A 19,148-nucleotide genomic window follows, 5' to 3' on the forward strand; every position below is an offset into this window, starting at 1 on the left:
TGTGTCTCCATTTGCAAAACGAGAATGTGAATATCCGCTTCGGAGCTAACGCATAGTAAGGGCGTAGTAAATGACAGTCATTATTTATCATAATTACGACATCTGGGCTATGGGAGGAAAAATTAGTTCAATAGGTAGAAAAACCGCCCACAAGAATGCTCAAAGCACTTGTGCATGTGAAGTACCTATGTTTCTGGAATGAAAACTACATCTGACAGAGGGACAGTTTCTGTTTCCCCTTCTGCAAAATGGGGCGGGGGTTGGGGTGGCAATTCCCGTTCTGCAGCGGAGAATTCCCTGACAATAAACGTCCAGTACCGCACGCGGCTCGGGCGCGGAGGCCCAGCCAACGGGAGCTGCCCACTGGGACATTCGGAGCAATCCGGAGAACTGGGCACCGGCAGATCCCAGGTCAGCGCCAAGGGTGTCCCCGCGCCCGGGGCCGCGTAGGGGCCACAACGCCACAGGCCCCGCTCCTCCCCGCGCACACGAGGCAGGATGCTCCCACTCCGCCGCGGAGACTGTCCCAGACAAACCACACAAACGTCCATTTCTGGATCTCCCAAGGCAACGCGGCGGTGTCTCGTCTCAGTCCAGCTCGCAGGCCGGACGCCAGACCTGTCGTAGCAACCGCGGCCTCCAGCAACTGGAGCCCCGCCAGGCCGGAGTCCTCCGCGCAGGCGCGGAAAGGGGCAGGCGCGCGACTTCCGCTCGTGCCCGGTGGGGCCCAGGGGCGGGGCTTTGCGTGATGGCGTCACGGGGCGGAGTCACGGGGGGCGCGAAGAGAGACGCCGAAATGGAGGTGCAGGCGAGCTGCAGCAGCGCGGGCGAGGGCAGGTCCCAGGACCCTGCTGCTGCCCCCAGCAAGGCCCCCGGCAGCGCCGGCCACTACGAGCTGCCGTGGTGAGGGCCCAGGCCGCAAAGAGTGGGCGCATGCGGACATGAGGGTGGGCGAGTGGCGGGCCGTGCCCCGGAGGCTCCCGGGGGCGGGGACTCGATGGGGGCGATCCTGAGGGAGCGGCGGGCCCAGGGTGGCGTCGAGGAGGGATTATTGCTTGGAGAGGGCGAGGGGCGTGGGTCACCGAGCCCATCTGGGGTCGAGAGTGGCCCGTCTGAACTGCGAGCGGGGTCTCGCTCAGAACAGTGCTAACGAGGGTGAGGGCTACCCGGTGGGACCACCTACTCTTGACTTAGTATTTTTAAAATATCACCATCATTCTTTTATATTTATTACATGTTGAACATGATAATATTTTGACTATATTAGGTTCAAAAAATATTAAAATTAACTTCACCCGTTTTGTTTTTACCTTTTAATATGGCTACCAGAAAATTTTAAATTACGTATGTAGCTTGCATATTTTTCTTGCACAGCGCTATTCTAGATGTCCCTGCTAGCGGGAAAGCCCTTTAGAGCAAGAATCATGTCTTGCTCATCTCCATACCTTCTACTTTCCTCTCCTTGAGATCTCTAACCCCTTATATAGTGCTTGGCACCTGGAAGCCGCTGAGTACGAACAATGAGTAAGAACAAGCATACTCCCCTTGCTAGTCTTGGAGGAGAGCTGTCTCTATTTTCTGTAGTTTGTGGCAAATAAGCCTCTTTGCATACAGCTACTTCTGGAGCAGAACCAGTACCTGCACAGGGTGCAAGCTGAGGGTAAATCAGGATTTAATGAAGGGCAGAGGAAGTTCTGATGGTCACATCATTGCAAATTTACCACCACTTCTATTCTCAGCTGGAGAAAGTCCTTTTGTCTTATAACATAGCTTGCTTTTTAATTTAAAAGAGAAAACTATTGGTCTAAATAAGCCACTGGCCTGTCTACTCCATGCAGCCCGATAGGATGGCAGGATAGGCCTGTGGTTTCCGTCTAGCCAGCCCTGCTGTGCACTTGGCACCTGTCTGCAGAAACCGGCAGGTAAGGGATGAGAAAGGGGCTTGGTTGCACCCATGTCTGTCAGACCAAATGATGTCAGTGCTGCATGTGCTGGGCCTCGGTTGTGACAGGCGCACTGTGTTGCAGCCTAGTGTCACATTGCTCCAGATGGCCTGCCTCTGGCCCTTTTCCAGCAGCCACAGGTGTTTTCTTTGCTGTCGCAGGTTTGAAGCCTTTGGTGTACAATTCTCATGCACTTGTCAAATGGCGCTTAGGCACCTCCTTAAATTTAAAACTTGCAGCCATTTGGCACATTTTTATTAAATGTATATTATCTTTTGACAAAACTCTCCAGGATTGCCCTGTAATGCTTTCTTTTGGGCAACGTGAAAATCACCATGTCAACATTTTTATGCATTTTCTTTAAAACAGGGTTGAAAAATATAGACCAGTGAAGCTGAATGAAGTTGTCGGGAATGAAGACACTGTGAGCAGGCTGGAGGTGAGTGACTTTTTAAAACATGGTCTGTTGTCCTTACTGTGGCTTTGATAAGCTCCAGGCATTTGAAGGAAGATACCCAAGATAGTGAGGGGGAGGTGAACCACAAATCCAGAAGAATTGAGGGCCTGGAGGGCTTTCAGTTTGGGGAGGAATGGAAGCTATGGGGGATAATTGCTTGAGGGGCTGGCTTATTGGGGAGGGGTTCTCAGACCTGTTCTGTATTCCCCTAGGACAGGAGCGGCAAACTATTTCTGTCAAGGCCAGATAATAAATATCTTAGGCTTTGCAAACCATGAAAGGTCTTTGTCTGATATTCTTTATTTTTTGAAAAAACAATCCTTTAAAAATGTAAAAACCATTCTTAGTTAGGAGACTTACAAAAACTGGCTTCAAGATGGATTCTCTCCACCCCCGTCCTCACCCCAGGCTATAGTTTGCCAACCCCTGCCTAGAGGAGTTAAATGGCTAAGTGACAACGCAGCTGACTTCAGGGTGACACAAAGAGGAGCAAGCAGAAATGTTCAGCAGTAGAGCAAGCTTTGAATTCCTAGCCCTGGAAGTCTTTAGAGGCAGCATCTAGAAGCCACTATGTGAGACTTGACAGGCCGTCTCTGTAGTAAGTAGGGGCTTAGATTTTAATAGCTACCAAGGTTCTTTCGATTTAGTCATGTTACAAGTATTTGTGTATCTTCTCTGGGCCAGATGCAGTATCAGGAACTATTGCCATGTGAACAAAATACACGATTGCTGCCCCTGTGAGATTTACAGTCTAATAGGGCCTACATTAAAGCCAGCAGGTACTGTGATGAGCACTCTATGAGAGGAAGTCAGCATGTCATGGGAGAGCATGGCAGGAGGAGTGAACCTGCTCACGGTGACTCAGTCCACAAGTGGGTGAAGTGACACCGAAGCTAAATGAGTGGGAGGTGGCCACATTTGGAGGGTAGGGGGCAGGCAGAGGGGAGGCAGTAGGAACAGCATGTGCAAAGGCCCAGGGGTAAAAGAGCTTGGGTGTATGAATTGCTGGGGATCTTGGTTAAATGCAGAGTCAGATCCAGTAGTTCAGGAGCGGGGCCAGAGAGTCAACGTGTCTCACAGGCTCACAGGGGATGTGACATTGCGATTCCGTGGGGCCCCCTGTGAGTAACAAGGCTGAAGAGTGTGTGTTTTAGGATGGGGTGAGAAATGAGCTGGGGAGGTGGGCAGGATTCAGTCATGCTAGGCCTTGTGAGCCACGTTTTAGAATTTGGGCTTCACAGTGAGGACAGGAAGAAGCCATCCAAGGGTTTCAGTTGGGTAAAAATTTTTAATAGACACTTTAGAAAAGCGGTTGTGCCTACAGTGTGGAAATAGATTGCAGTGGGGCAAGATTAGAGGCAAGGAGACCAGTTAATGGCCTGTGGATTGCAATCAGGCGAGAGACTATGGGCTGAGAAGGTGGTCGTGGGGCTGGAGAGAAGGGAAGGACTCGAGTTGAAGGAGAAGAGTGGCAAAGCCATAGTACTTATAATGGAGGTGCTGTGCAGGGTGAGCAAGAGGTCAACCAAGGATGGCAGTGACCTTACCTTTGTGGTGTGGACAGTCCATGGAAGAGGAAACATGGGCGGGGCCTCAGATTTGTAAAGGAGAATGATGAGTTCAGTTTCAAATATGTTGAGGGGTGGTGTCCTGTAGTCCCAGCTCCTTGGGAGGCTGGGGTGGGAGGATCCATTGAGCCCAGGAGTTGGAGGCTGCAGTGAGCTATGATCACCCCTGTGAATAGCCCTTGCACTCCAGCTCCAGCCTGGGTAACATAGCGAAACTCTCTGTGAAAAAAAAAGAAATGAGGATGCGGAGGTGAGAATTCCATGGAGCATCCAGGTGGAGAAATTTGTGGCCATGCTTCCTACACAGGCCTGCGTGGCTGGGGAGATCAGTGCATGAAGCTTAAGGACTGACCATTTTGAATGAACATTTTTCCCTCAGGTGTTTGCAAGAGAAGGGAATGTGCCCAATATCATCATTGCTGTAAGTACTCAGTCCTGGTCCTGTTGGGCTTCTCGGCATCACATTTGCCTGCCTGCATACGTGCTTCCTCCGCAGAGGGGTCGCACCATTCCTCTCGGCAGAGGGAACACAGTCGGGAAGCCTGTGGGGTGGTGGTTATGTTGATCTGGTGTGTGTTGTGGTGGGGGTGGGGGGTCAGAGGGAAGGTGAGTGCAAACAGTGGTGAGCCGCAGAGCAGGGGCTACACGAAGGTAATTCTGATGTCCCGAAGTACTCACTGGAGATCTTGTCCCTAGGGCCCCCCGGGAACTGGCAAAACCACGAGCATCCTGTGTTTGGCACGAGCCCTGCTGGGCCCAGCACTCAAGGATGCTGTCTTGGAACTCAACGCTTCAAATGACAGGTCGGTCATTGACAAATGACAGATGACAGGCTGGAAGGGTGGCGAGCGTGTTACGTTTTGAATTGTTACAGAAACAGCATTTTTTCAGCTCCATGTTGTGGTTGGAGCTCGCCGTGCCAGCTGTGTTTTCCTTCCCAGTGAAAGAGCATGAGAATTGCCTACTTGTTGATTGGCTGTTTACTTTTTTTTTTAATGAAAATTTTCAGAAATTATTTTTAATTGTGGTGAAATATACGTAACATGAAATTTGCCATCTTAACCATTTTTAAGTGTACACTTCAGTAGTATTAAATGTATTCACGTTTTTGTGCAACCGAATGGCAGAACATTTTCATTTTGCAAATCTGAAACGCTCTACCCATTAAACAACACCCAGCCCCTGGGAATCACCCTTCTGCTTTCTGTCGCTATGAACTTGACTACTCTGGGTACCTCATAGAAGTGGAATCGTACAGTATTTGTCATTTCGTGACTGGCTTATTTCACTCAACATAGCTTCCTTGACGTTCATCCATGTTGTGGCACGTGTCAGAATTTCCTTCCTTTTCATGGCTGAGTAATATTCCATTGTGGGTATAATACCACATTTTGTTTATCCATCTGTCAGTGAACGCTTGGGTTGCTTCCATTTTATAGCTATGGTGAATGACACTGCTGTGAACCTGGGTGTACAAGTACTTCTTTGAGACCCTACTTTCAGTTCTTTTGGGTGCATACCCAGAGTGGAATTGCTGGATGCTATGGTAATTCCGCTTAATTTTTAAAGAAACTGCCATCCTGTTTTCCGTATTGGCTGCACCATTTTACATTCCCACCATCAGCGCACAGTGATTCTTGTTTCATCACATCCTTGCCAACACTTGTTATTTTCTGTGCTTTTTTTTTTGATAGTAGCCAACCTAATGGGTATGAGGTGCTGCTTTACCCTTCAGATATGAAATGAAGGATTATGGAATGAGAACCCGGGGGATGAAATGTCTGCGGAGTCTGCCTTTGATTGTTCCTTTGAGGGCGTGGTTCTCAGCTCTTTAATATTTTCCTGGTTTTGAAGATCTGTATGTACCTGAAATGGGCAGTGTCCTCTGAATGTGACTAAAGTTGTTCCTCATTTGTCGTGCGTGAGCCTTTAAACTATCCATTTTGTAAATGCTGATTCCAGTCATCAAATACAAATAGGTTCTAGCTTACCATCATCTCTTGTTCTCCTCACACTTATATCATCAAAACACAAAACTTACTCGGGAGGCTGAGGTGGAAGGATCGCTTGAGCCCAGGAGTTCGAGGCTGTAGTGAGCTATGATTATACCGCTGCACCCTAGTCACCTGTGCAACAGAGTGAAGACCCTATCTCTTAAAATAAAAAGCACTACTTTTGAAGACTTAGGTGGCTCATAATTTTCTAGAAGAGAGGATGGATGGCCCATAATTGGAAAATATTTTTATTTTAGATTCACAAACACCCGTTAGAATGATTAATATAGTGAATTCTTTTCCTATTTTGATATTATCTTATTTCCTTCCAGTCACTTTTGTGTACACACCTGCCTTTAGCTTTCGTTAACTTACAAACTATACCAGGTAACTGTTGGTGTGCAAACCTCGAAAAGAAAGAATATTGTCACATGTCCTAGCAAAATGAGATGTCCAAGTTTTTGTTGCAAGGTAATTGTGGAATGAAGTTCTTCCTGCTGAGTGACTAACTAGATGAAAATATACTTATTTTTCTCCTTAGAAATGCAGTTGACCCTCCGTATCCACGGGTTCCACATCCTGGGATTCAACCAACCACAGATTGAAAATATTTGGAAAAAAATTAAAAATTAAAAAAAATACAACAATAAAAATAATACAAATAAAATAGAAGACAATATAGTTTAATAACTATTTACATAGCATTTACATTGTATTAGATATTACAGGTTGAATATCCCAAATCCAAAACTGAAATCCAGAAAGTCTCCAAAATATGAAATCTTTGAGCACCTACATGACACTCAGAGCGCTCAGAGCATTTCAGATTTTGAATTTTCAGATTTGGGATGCTCAACTGGTAAGTGTAATGTAAGTATTCAAAAATCTGAACAAGTCGAAAATCCAACATGCTCTGGTCCCAAGCATTTTGGATAGGGGATACTCACTTTACCCGTGTTAGGAATTTAGAGATGATATAAAGTATACAGGAAGACGTGCATAGGTTATATGCCAACACTATGCCATTTCATATAAGTGACTTGAGCATCCGTGGATTTGGCTATCTGACGAGGTCCTGGAACCAATCCCCCGTGGATACCAAGAGACGACTGTATATCGTTCACTCCTTGATACTTCAGTTCGAGAAAATTCTTCTAGGATATGGGCATCTGAAGACTCACAGTCTGAGATTTTGCTTCTATGGCCAGTTTCACTATCAGCAGAGTCTAGAATGCTGTTGTTGGTCTTTCTGCTGTCATTTTCTGATTCATCTAATGATTATGAAAAGTCTTCCTCTGACATTGTTTTTCTCTTTGCCATTGTGGGTAGAAAATGAAAATTTTTGAATTCTCAACTGTGGTCAATGGAAGCTCAGGTACAACAAAGATGGTGTACCTGAACTTCTCTCACGTCTTCTTGAAAAACAACACAGCACCTCAAGCAGTGCAGTTAAAAACCTGAAGGTTGAGGCAGTATTGATGGTCTTTTTTTCTTTTCCCGCTGTTGAATCATCCTTTTAGGCAATTCCACCATTCTTTCGTTTTCTTATTACTTTAATCTCTTTTAGCATAGTTGAGAATAATTGATGAATTACGATGCAGTAATTACCAGAACAATGAAGTAGCAAGCTGTTTTAAGATATAGGAAGAATGAGACCACTAAGACCAGATGTGTCTTGGGTTGTAAAAGGGTCCAGTGGACCCATATGGTAATTGCAAGATAAAAACGAATTTTGTAAGTATTTTCTTTGTTCTTTGGAAGACCTCCAAGAAAGAATAAAAGGAGTGAAATATCCATCCTTATAGTTAGAATTGCCCAAAAAAGAAACTCAAAAACTAAAATTGGGTCCTATAGTCCCTGATTACATACTGAGGGTTTAAAAGTTCCCATGAAGGTAACTGAATTTGTTTCAGAAGGTGACGATAAAATTTTGACTTATTGTTTCAGAGGCATTGACGTTGTGAGGAATAAAATAAAAATGTTTGCTCAACAAAAAGTCACCCTTCCCAAAGGTCGCCACAAGATCATCATCCTGGATGAAGCAGACAGGTGGGATGCTCTGCCAAATGTCTTTTGACCTTGATCTCTCTTTGGGCTTTATTAAATCAGGAGGAAAAGCAGTACCTACAGCATCCAGAAACAGCTCTGCCCCCACCCGTGTGCAGCCTGCCAGTGCCAGACCCCCGCGGGCTCCTGCAGGGGCTGCCCACACTCAGGGCTCGGTTAGGAAAGTTGGCAGCTGACGTCACAACTCTTCTCTTGAATTTTATATCATGGGGGAGCTGCAGGGAGGCCTAGTTCCTGCAAACATGGTGGGGGTTTTGTGAATTTCACTCAGAGGTTGTTTCTGGGCGCTGTAGGTACTAACTGCTGTCTGGGCAGTCCTTGAGAAAGTGGCTTATGGGGGTTTTAGCTTTTGTGGGGTGGCCTGCTTTACTTCTGAGAAGCTGTCTAGGACACTGGCCATGTCCTACGTCCTGGGTTTTTATATAGGGAAGGATTTGTGCCCAGTGGGCCCCGGGTCCCAGTTGCAAACCGCCTCCTTGTGTCTTTCTTCCCAGCATGACTGATGGGGCCCAGCAAGCCTTGAGGAGAACCATGGAAATCTACTCTAAAACGACTCGCTTTGCCCTTGCTTGTAACGCTTCTGATAAAATCATAGGTGAGTGTGAGCTGTGGAAGGCCGGGGTCCACTTGGTGCTCACCTTGGCTCTTCAGCAGTAGAACAGGACTTTTTGATTACCTGCCATGGGCCAACCACTGTATAACCAATTTTTGAAATTTAATTTTTTAATTGACAAATAAAAATTGTATTTATCATATATAACATGACATTTTGCAACGTAATCAACTGAGGAGGTATTATTAGCTTCACTTTTGAGATGAGAAAATTGGAGCTCAGAGAGGTTGAGTAGTTTGCTCAGAGTCACACAGCAAGTGCAGGAGTTGGGATTGGAACCCCAGGTGTGTCCAGCTGCTGTTCTTCACGTATTCCCTTGTACTCTCTGTGTGCTCTGAGCACTTGGCATAGATGGTGTCTGCACATCGGGCTTCGTTATCACCAGGAATTGCCTCACTTTTGAAATCTTACAGTCTCAGAAAAAAGAATTCCTCATCAGGTTAGGACAAAACGAAAGAAAGAACGAAATCTTACGGTCTCCCCCAACCTCGGTGCTTGTCCTTCCAGCTCGCTCCCTACCTCGGTCTGCCTGCTTCCTCACTGCTTTGAGCCCAGGTCTGGTCTGCAGCTTCCTGCTGGTTTCACAGCCCAGATGTTCTGCTCTTGTCCCGTCGCCTCACTTCTGCCCTGCTGATCCCCAGCTGTGTGAGCTCATCCGAGCGACTTCCCCCCACCCCCCAGGCCGCCGGGTGCTGTTGCAGACGAGCACGTTACCAGGCGTGATGCCCCCACAAGGTCACGGTTTCCAGCCTTGGTTGGGGCTCCCGGTGTGGCCGGGAATCCTTTATGTTCTTTTACCTTCCGCAGATGGCCATTTGTTTGTTCATTAATTTATTCATCCACCACCAAACACTTACCTGTCCTCAGTAGGTGTCGGGTACCGCCCTGGTGCTGAACATGAGTTCGATGAGAACTGTTCTCTGCCTTTAAGACGCCAGTGGTGTACTGGGGAAAAATGCATTAAAGGTTCTTGATTTATGGATGTGTACGTAGCTCGCCTCCTTAAGCAGCGGAAAGACCAATCTCGGAGGCCGGGAGCGTGACGCAGGCCTCCCTCACCCCAGAATGCAGTGGGCAGAGGCCGGTGTGTGCATGTCTTTGTTCAGAGATTTGAAACTGCACTTGTCGATGGAGAAGGCCCTTAACTTTCCGTTTTTATGAAATGTTTTTCAGATACATTCAGCATTCTGAATTATTTTTATTTTCTAAAGGGATATAGCAAACATATAAGCAAAATCCTTAAAGAAGTTTCTTTCTTCACGTTAGGGGAAACGGTTCATGATCTGGTTGCTGCAGAGCTGATTTTGAAACTGCGTCCTAGAGTCACACAGTTAGCAGGGAGTCAGCCTTCCTGGAGCGAGGCCGTGTGCCCGGTTCTGACTCTTATTTACATTCTGCAGAGTAAGCTTGGGTGCTTCTCAAAAGACAAAAATCTACTGCAGGAAACCTCTAATGTAGTTTGAATGTTAATTGCTTTTAGATACAACTCCAGCTTCTAAGCTTAATGTAAATACGTAAATAAGCTTCAGTCGCGAAGCTTCCTGATTTCAGGTTAGTTGAAAGGAACTAATTCCGTGGCCGGGCGCGGTGGCTCACGCCTGTAATCCTAGCACTCTGGGAGGCCGAGGCGGGTGGATCGCTCGAGGTCAGGAGTTCGAGACTAGCCTGAGCAAGAGTGAGACCCCGTCTCTACTAAAAATAGAAAGAAATTATATGGACAACTAAAATATATATATACAAAAAATTAGCCGGGCATGGTGGCGCATGCCTGTAGTCCCAGCTACTCGGGAGGCTGAGGCAGGAGGATCGCTTGAGCCCAGGAGTTTGAGGTTGCTGTGAGCTAGGCTGAAGCCACGGCACTCACTCTAGCCCGGGCAACAGAGTGAGACTCTGTCTCAAAAAAAAAAAAAAAAAAAAAAAAAAGAAAGGAACTAATTCCGAGGCAAGCTGCTCTTTTAAAAGTCTTATCCCTGCAGCAAATACAGAGCACGTTTGATACACAAAGCACCCGCCATGCGCAGGTCTCATGTCCCTGTGCCTCCTGTGTGTGGTGGAGGCTGCGGGTCTGTCTGAGGCTCAGTCCCAGCCTTGCTGGAGCTCACGCACGAATAGCAGAGGTGGAGCCCTGAACCAGCCAGCCCTGAGTCACCCAAAGTCCCCCTTTTCTGCCCACCACCACAGCCAGCCCCTCGCCAAAGTCAAATCCAAGGTTGGTATCAGTGGTATCTGGAAACCGCCCCCCACCCTTCCTTCCGCTGTCCCAGGTCTGTGGCTTCACCCTGTCTCCCCTTGACGGGTGCATTGTTCTGGGCTTTTCTCCTGCTTGAGTCACCAAACAGCTGCCAAGGTCGTCTAGGACCAGCCTGAGCCTGCCAGTCCCCCCCTTAACCCTTCAGGGGCCTCCGTTGCCTGCACAGCTGTGCCACCCCCCTGCCTGGCCCACGGGATGCCATCTGCCTGCTGTCCCCTCTCGTTCCAAACACTGTGGCCTTATGGCGCCTACCAGCCCCTGAACCCCCTCTGCCCTTTCCTCACTCTTGCCTTTGTGCTGTTCCTCCTGCCCTTCCAGCCTGGAAAACCTCATCCTTAAAGGCCCAGCTCAGAACTTGGCTCTGCCGTGACGTCCGTCTCCCCGGGCTGAGTTGTTCTCTGGTCTAGGTGCCAGAGCTGGCCCGGACCCTCTCCGTGCACAGTTTCTGTGTGCTGTGCCCCTTCCTGTCCTGGTGAACCTGTGCCCTGGGGCCAGAGCCCTGTCAAGATGTTCATCCACCACATCCCCAGCTCCTAGGGAGGGGGCTGGCTCGCTTTCTGCAAATAGATTAACAGGAGTACATGTTCTTCCCAATGGTGCGTGAGAGTAAAGGAGAGAGGGGTCGCTTCAGCCTGGGGTGATCGGGGCTGGCCCCATTAGGGGGTGGTTGTGATTTGAATGGGAAGAAACGGCATCCTCAGTGGGAAGAGCCCGCCAGGAGAGGGCGGACACTGGCGAAGGAGGGAGATTGTGCAGAACGGGAGTCCGGGCTGTTGGGGAGTTAGTGTGAGGGGACTGTTGAAGGGTTTGCCTTGCGGGAACAGGTGACAGATGAGAACATTGTATGAAGGCCAGCGTGGCAGTGGTGGCAGAGGAAGAGAAGAGAGAGGCCACATTTGGGGTTGGACGTCATGAAGCTATTATAGTAGCCTAAAGCAAAGGCAGAGGAGAGTTCCAGAACTCTGCATTTGTTCGTCTGGTGGTTCTCAGTCCCTGTTGTGAGTCCGAACCTTCTGTGGAGTTTTAGGGGAACTGCAGGTGTCTGTTCCCACCCGGCCTGGTGCCTTGTGACCTGCCCAGGAGGACCCAGTGTCCAGCGTGTGGCGTGATCCCAGAGCCCACCTGGGCCAGGGCTGACTCAGCTGAGGGCTCGTGGCACCTGGGCATGTGTGTCCCAGAGGATCATTTCCCCTTCTGGAATCCGTGGCCAGCCAAGGTCGTCCTGGGCTGTGCCAGCTGCGGCCTCGGTGGTAGCTTGTCAGTTGATACTTCGACATTTAGCCATTTGTACCAAGTCTCTTGAGCACATGCTGGCTGGGAAGAGCAGTACCGCCAGCGCGGCTGTTCCACGTGTATTGTGCAGCTGCGCTCTAGTGACCAGAGTGCCGACAGGGTGACGCTGGCCCCTGCCAGGGGAGCCTCACTGGCTTCTGTCTCGTCCAGAGCCCATCCAGTCCCGGTGCGCCGTCCTGCGCTACACAAAGCTGACCGACGCCCAGATCCTGGCGCGGCTGCTGAGCGTCATCGAGAAGGAGAATGTGCCATACACGGACGACGGCCTGGAAGCCATCATCTTCACAGCCCAGGGAGACATGAGGCAGGTAGGCGGGTCGCTGCCATCTAGGCGCCGGCCTCCTGGGCCTGCCCGCCCCTTACGTGGGGGCAGAGTGGCCAGGATGGGGGCACAGACCCAGCGCCCTCCTAGGCCACGGGCTGCCTGCCTGGACTCCAAGAAGAGAGGCGGGGGAGGCAAAAATTTAAAAACCACCTTGACATGTTTTGTGCTCATCAGGCGCTGAACAACTTGCAGTCCACCTTCTCGGGATTTGGCTTCATTAACAGCGAGAATGTGTTCAAGGTACGGAAGCCGCACTGGGTGTCACCGTCAGCAAAAGCAGGGTCTCCCTACTGTGGCCGGCGGGGTGACCTGGGCTGTGCTGGCAGGCAGGATGGACACTAGGGGCTGGGCCTGCCTGCAGGGGGAGGGTGCTGGGGAGCTTGTCCTGCCCCCATTTTCCTTTGCCTGTTGCTTTTGCTTCTCATGCTGGGGAGTTGGGAGGGACTTTGGGACCTGTGTGTGGGCGGTGGGGGCCGCTGGTGCATGAGGTGGGGAGCTGGGCGCTTTCGGACACGTCTGTCTTGTTCCTGTACTTCCCTGCAGAGAGATTCCTTCCTTCTCTCTGTGGGTGCGGAGATGGGCTCTGGTGGCTACGGCAGGCCATGCGGCCACTGAGGGGCAGGGAGCGGCGCCGTGCGTTCCCCTCAGCAGCCTTCTGAGCCCACGCCCTGGGCTGCCCCTGCAGGCCGTGCCTGCTCACCCCCTTCTGCCCTGCGGGTGGGGAACGGCCCTCCGCAGAGCCAGGCCGAGGAACTAACGCTCTTCCCCGCCTGCATTGGGGAAGCATTTTACTTTTGGGAATTCTCTTGAAAACTGCTTGCATGTCCTGACTACTCGGTGTCTAAAGCCATCCTGGAAACTGGTTCCCCCTTTATTTGGGGGTAGAAGTTGGGCAGGGCTGTCCAAGCTTTCAGTTGGGAGCTCTTTCTCACCAGGTTTGTACAGACCTCGGCAGTGAACGTATTTTCAAGGGCACTTAGGAAAGGGAAACCTGCTCAGTAAGCGACAGTGGTAGTTCGAGTCCTGTGTGGTCATGGAGCAGGCACTGGGGGCCTCTGCAGAGAGGGGAAGACCAGGGCGACGTGGCTGCCGTCTGGCGACAGAAGGCTGAGGCCGATGTGCACGGAGGGCAGATCCTGCGGCCAATGGAGGGCGCTGCGGGGAGGCAGCCCTGGGCTCAGGGTGGGCTGAGCCCCCAGCACCACCCACCTGCCGGTTGGATAGCGGGGACCCCCTCTTCAGGAGGTCACACTGTCACACTGTGGCCGGCAGGGGCGGGGGGGGGGGCCGCTTTGCGGGGAAAGGAAAAACCAGTTCCTGCTCCAGGGTGGGGGTGGCGTGGGAATTGGCCCAAATGACCTCCTGATTCTAAAGTGGGTTCCAGGTGGTTCTGGGCAGATGACACCCCCGTACCCCACCCCACCCTGCCAAGTGATCTAAGACAGGTGACTGGTGGCTTTAAAGCTGCTCCGGAGTTAAGATTCTTTATTGGCCCTTGTTTGCTTTATTGTTACTTCTGACGTTTGAGAAATTTGCAATCATGGTGTCAGAAGTGTTTCAAATATTTGGTGACTTCTTTGGTGGTGAAGACGTTCCCAAGCCTTGTTCTGGTTGCTGAGACTTCTATGATAACAGCCAGCGGAGAAGCCGGTGGGGGCCTCCCCAGCTGGTCCCTCCACCCCCGGCACTGACCCCCTCTCTCTCTGGTTTGCCCAGGTCTGCGACGAGCCCCACCCCCTGCTGGTGAAGGAGATGATCCAGCACTGTGTGGACGCCGACATCGACGAGGCCTACAAGGTCGGCCTCCCGCTTCCTCACTCGGGAGGGGGCTCCGCCTCTTGGCCTGTGGAGCGGGGCAGAGGGAGCCCCCGGAGCCAGGGACTTTATACACGTTGTTCCACTTAATGCCTAAAATCGTGTTAGGAGTTGGGTGCACTTTATAGATGGGAAAACTGCGATTCAGAGAGGCTGAAATCCTTGCCCTAAATCACAGTTTGAAAGCAGTAGACCTGGAATTCCAGTTTTGTCTTCCTGCCATAATTACATCTTCTACAGGAGAAATTTGTCAGCCTAAGTCATGAGGAAAGACTGTCCCAACTCCTTTCCCAACGAAGCCATCTTCCCTCTGGTGGGGGCAGGTGTCCCCGTCCATCCTCCCCAAGAACGTGGGAACGGCCATCCAGGGACCCAGCAGTTGCTGCTCAGCCAGGAGAGGAGGGCAGGGGGGTTCTGGCCCGATTATGGGGCCTGGGCCTGTGAGCAGATGCCAGCAGGCACGACTGGGGTTCAGGTGACCTCAACTCACATGGGTGGTAGTGGTGTGATTCAAGGCCATTTGGTCTGACAGGTTCCTCTCCCTTGGCCCCCAACCGACTAGGCTGGAAGTTGACCGGATTTAGGGCAGGGTTCGACCTATTGTGCCATGGGAGTGCAAGGCAGGGAGACTGAGGCAGAGAGGTGGGGCTGGGTCCCCGAGTGGGCCTGAAAGAAGTCTTCGGACTTACGGGCACGGAGCTTCCCCAGCCCCTGAGCTCGCCCAGGATGCCAGGGCAAAGGCCAGGAGGACTGCCTCCAGACCCCGCGCTCTGGCCAGGGCGGGGCGGGTGGGTGGCGGTGACCACTGCTGTCATTGCTGCCCTGGTCAGGACGTGTTCGGGGCCAGTCCTGCAGGGGTCCCCTGGGACCTGGCCGCTGGAGAAAGGTGGCAGGTGAATGGCTGTGTTTCTCTGCTCTGCTGTCCCCAGTCATGGGATTAGTAAAGCGTTGTTAGAACTCTGGATAAAGATACCCCATGGACATGGCAGTAGCCCACCTTGCGGTACTGTTTGAAACATTCGCAGAGTTGTCTCTGCCTGCTGGGCAAGTCAGTTAAATTACTCCACACATCTGAAGAGTGTGGCCCTCCAGCTATGGGGATTCTCAAAGTCACATGAGTCACCTGGGATGAGCCGTCTGCTCCCAGCAGTGTGACAGGCCAAGGCCACGTGGGTGGGACTTCATTTGCCCGCGGTCCTTGTAGTTTAAAGAGTTCAACAGCCTCATTGTGTTTTTTTCTAGATTCTCGCTCACCTGTGGCACCTGGGCTATTCACCAGAAGATGTCATTGGCAACATTTTTCGGGTGTGTAAAACTTTCCAAATGGCAGAATACTTGAAACTGGAGTTTATTAAGGTCAGTGAGAGTGCGGAAATGTTCTCTCCGTGGTGTGGTTTTGCTGTGCTCCTGGGCCTGGCGCCTAGAGGGTGCTCAGAGGGTGCTCAGTGGGTGCTCCCCGGAGGCGGCGGGAGGAGGGGTGGTCAATTGCCTGCGGGTGAGAGTCTGTTCACCAAGTTCTGCCAGTCCGCAACCTGAGTAGCCATTTATTTTTAAGGTCAGATTAATTGGGGTATAATTTACATAGAGTAAAATGTAGCCTTTTAGGTACATTCTGTTGACAAAAGCACTTAGTGGTGTAAACACCACTGCAACCAAGACACGGTCATTGTTCCAGAAAAATTCATGTGCCCCTTTGAAGTCAACTCCCTGATACCAGCTGGAAATCCCTGGTCTGTTTTCTCTTTGGGGGACAGAATTTTTCAGAACTTCGTCTTTTTTTTTTTTTTTTTGAGATAGAGTCTCACTCTGTTGCCCTGGCTAGAGTGCTGTGGCTTCAGCCTAGCTCACAGCAGCCTCCAACTCCTGGGCTCAAGCGATTCTCCTGCCTTAGCCTCCCGGGTAACTGGGACTATAGGTGCACACCACAATGCCTGGCTAATTTTTTGTTTCTATTTTTAGTTGCCTGGCTAATTTTTTCTATTTTAGTAGAGATGGGGGTCTCGCTTTTGCTCAGGCTGATCTGGAACTCCTGAGCTCAAGCGAATCCTCCTGCCTCAGCCTCCCAGAGTGCTAGGATTACAGGCGTGAGCCACTGAACCGGCCTGAACTTAGCCTTTTGAGTCTGGCTTCTTTAATGCCTTTCAGGTGTGTTCGTGTTGCAGGTGTCAGTGGTTCAGTCCTTTGATCACTGAGTGTATTCCATGTGTGAGTGCACTGTGGTTGGCTCCCCTGTTTACCAGCTGAGGGACAGTGGCGTTTCCAGATTTGGGTGATTATGAATAAAGCTACTGTAAGCATTTGCATACATGAGGTAGTGTGAATGTGAACGTAAGTTTTCATTTTTCTTGGGTGACTTCCTTTTCAGGGGTGAGATTGCTTGGTCAAGTGATACGTTTGTGCTTAACTTTGTAAGAAACTGTCCAAACCATTTCCAAAGTGGCTGTAGTGTTTTGCCATTCCTTCCAGCATTTCAGCTGAGCCACATGCTAGCCACATGTGGCATGCTCAGCTGGGTTTTTTAAACCATTCTAGCAGGTGAGTAATGGTCTCTCGTGGCTTTAATTTGCATCTCCCTAATAACCAGTGATGTCCAGCATTTTTTCTTATCATCCATAATCTTTGATGAGTCATCTGTTCAAATCTACCCATTTTTTAGTTGGGTTGTTTCTTATTACTGAGTTTTGAGAATTCTTTATATATTCTAGATGTAAATCCTTTATCAGATATTCAGATATGTTTTATAAATATTTTCCTCCATGCTGGCTTTTTTTTTTTTTTTTTTTTTTTTTGAGACAGTTTCGCTCTGTCACCCTGGGCTAGAGTGCAGTGGCATCATCATAGCTCACAGCAACCTCAAACTCCTGGGCTCAAGTGATCCTCCTGCCTCAGCCTCCCAAGTAGCTGGGACTAATTTTTGTATATTTTTTTAATAAAGATGGGGTCTCAGTCTTGCTCAGGGTGGTCTCGAACTCCTGGCCTCAAGCAGTCCTCCTGCCTCAGGCTCCCAGAGTGCTAGGGTAACAGGCATGGGCCACCTCACCCACCCCTCTTAATGCTATCTTTCAAAGAAGTGTCAGCATCCTTTTAGGAAATAAATTGAACTTTAGTTAATCATGATCCATTCCATTTTGGTGTTCATTTTCCAGTGGAGTTTAAGTTCATTGTATCACTTTTAAGCATGATTAATTCAGATTTGACAAATAAACCCCCTTACTCACTAACCACATTTAAACTTGGTTTGTTTTTCAGGAAATTGGATACACTCACATGAAAGTCGCGGAAGGAGTGAACTCGCTCCTGCAGATGGCAGGGCTCCTGGCCAGGCTGTGTCAGAAGACAATGGCGCCAGTGGCCAGTTAGAGCAGAGACTTCACTTTACAAGAGTCCTTGAAATACAGGAGTCACGGCCTTCTGACTGGGGTGGGAGGAAGTGCCACCTCAGACGGGGCCAGTGCGTGCCGGGCTCCAGACGCTAGCTCACCTCCGCTCCGCGCATGGCTTTTGTTGCCTTCGACCTCAGGCTCGCAACGGGGGAAGGGCCCAGAGAAGCTCGAGGGCGGGGCCCCTGATCTGTGTGTGGGTTGACATTTTAGCTAATAAAGTCTTGCAGCATTTGTGGGCAATAACGTGACCACGTGAGGCCTCGAGGAAAACTAACTTCCTGTCTCTGCCTGTCCCCAGCGTCCTTCAAGTGGAAACAGCTATTAGATGACGGACCAGACAAGATAATCTGTTTTTCCAGGAGCTAATCTCAATTCTTCTAGAAGCCTAAAGGGACGGGCTCCGTGGGATGAGGGCAGGGTTAGCTGTCACTTCCTGACAGTTTAGACAGACTTCTCAGAACGCCGGGCGCTGCGCCCTTCAGGAGGGCTTGCCGAGGGCCACCTCGTGGAGTGCGCGACCCACGGCCTCAGGGAAACTGCTGTGTCCTCTTTCCCATGTAGTCGTGTGTGCTTGTTGCTTTGGAATTTCCCGGTGAACTTTTTATTAATTTGTAGAATTGCCTTTTTTTTTCCCATTTTCTTTTAATAACGAAAAATTTCAGAGTAGAGAGAATGACATGGTGAACCTTCATGAATTCATTGTCCACCCACCCGGTGTTACCCACACGGGGCCACCACCTGCCACCCGCCCCACCCCAGATTCTTGTGACGCAGACCCCAGGCAGTTTTAGGGTGGCGTCTTTCTGGGGTGGGGGCGACTGCTGCTGTGCGTGGGGTCTCCTATGGCGGCTTTGATTGAAACTCTGTGTCCATGGGCTCCTGGATGAAGGGCCGCGGGGTGTGGCTGCCTGTGCCTGTCTCGTCCTCGTGGGTCAGTCCCAGACAGCTGTCCTGCCCTGTCTGAACAGGGAGCAGCCGGGGCAGGCCCTCGCAAGCAACATCAATCCCCCACCCAGGCCACATTTGAGTGGGGACACTAAACAGACATGGGACAGGCTCCAAGGTTACTGGCTTTTTGGGCTAAGGTTTCTGTTAAGGGTGGAGGGATTTAAAAATAATTAAAGCCCTTGAAAACGAAGGCGTAGTGCGTACCTTCCCAATGTTACTGATTACCTGGGACCTCATAATCCCTGGGAGGTGAAGGATTGATTATATCCCCAATTTGCAGGTAGGGACACGGGGCCCAGAGAGCCACCTGGTTCCCCCAGCTGGGGACAGCAGAGGCAGGACTCCCCCGGGTGTCTTCTCCCCAGTGCCGGGGTCTCCGCAGCCCTGCACCTCTGCTCAGCCCTGAGTTCATGATAGCAGCGCTTGTCTCTGAGCTTGTGAGGTCAGGACTTCAGGGTGCGAAGTGACGGCCAAGAGCTGGGTTCCAGACG

The 19,148-nt window shown here is 50.4% G+C and overlaps 1 protein-coding gene across 2 annotated transcripts; it reads left to right on the plus strand.

The window, feature by feature from the left end:
• Positions 1 to 796: 796 nt before the first annotated feature.
• Positions 797 to 18,052, plus strand: RFC2 (replication factor C subunit 2). Of its 2 annotated transcripts, XM_069485800.1 has the most exons (11): positions 797 to 903; positions 2,313 to 2,382; positions 4,348 to 4,389; positions 4,665 to 4,771; positions 7,910 to 8,011; positions 8,524 to 8,624; positions 12,337 to 12,494; positions 12,686 to 12,751; positions 14,228 to 14,308; positions 15,569 to 15,682; positions 17,576 to 18,052. In XM_069485800.1, the coding sequence occupies exons 1-11, from the start codon at positions 797 to 799 to the stop codon at positions 17,684 to 17,686; spliced, it is 1,059 nt and encodes a 352-aa protein (XP_069341901.1). In that variant the 3' UTR covers positions 17,687 to 18,052. The 2 variants fall into 2 exon arrangements, with proteins under 2 accessions (XP_069341901.1, XP_069341902.1); XM_069485801.1 differs by lacking the exon at positions 7,910 to 8,011.
• The last annotated feature ends 1,096 nt before the right edge of the window (positions 18,053 to 19,148 follow it).

Source organism: Eulemur rufifrons, chromosome 14, assembly GCF_041146395.1.
Source record: "Eulemur rufifrons isolate Redbay chromosome 14, OSU_ERuf_1, whole genome shotgun sequence".
NCBI classification, from domain to species: domain Eukaryota; kingdom Metazoa; phylum Chordata; class Mammalia; order Primates; family Lemuridae; genus Eulemur; species Eulemur rufifrons.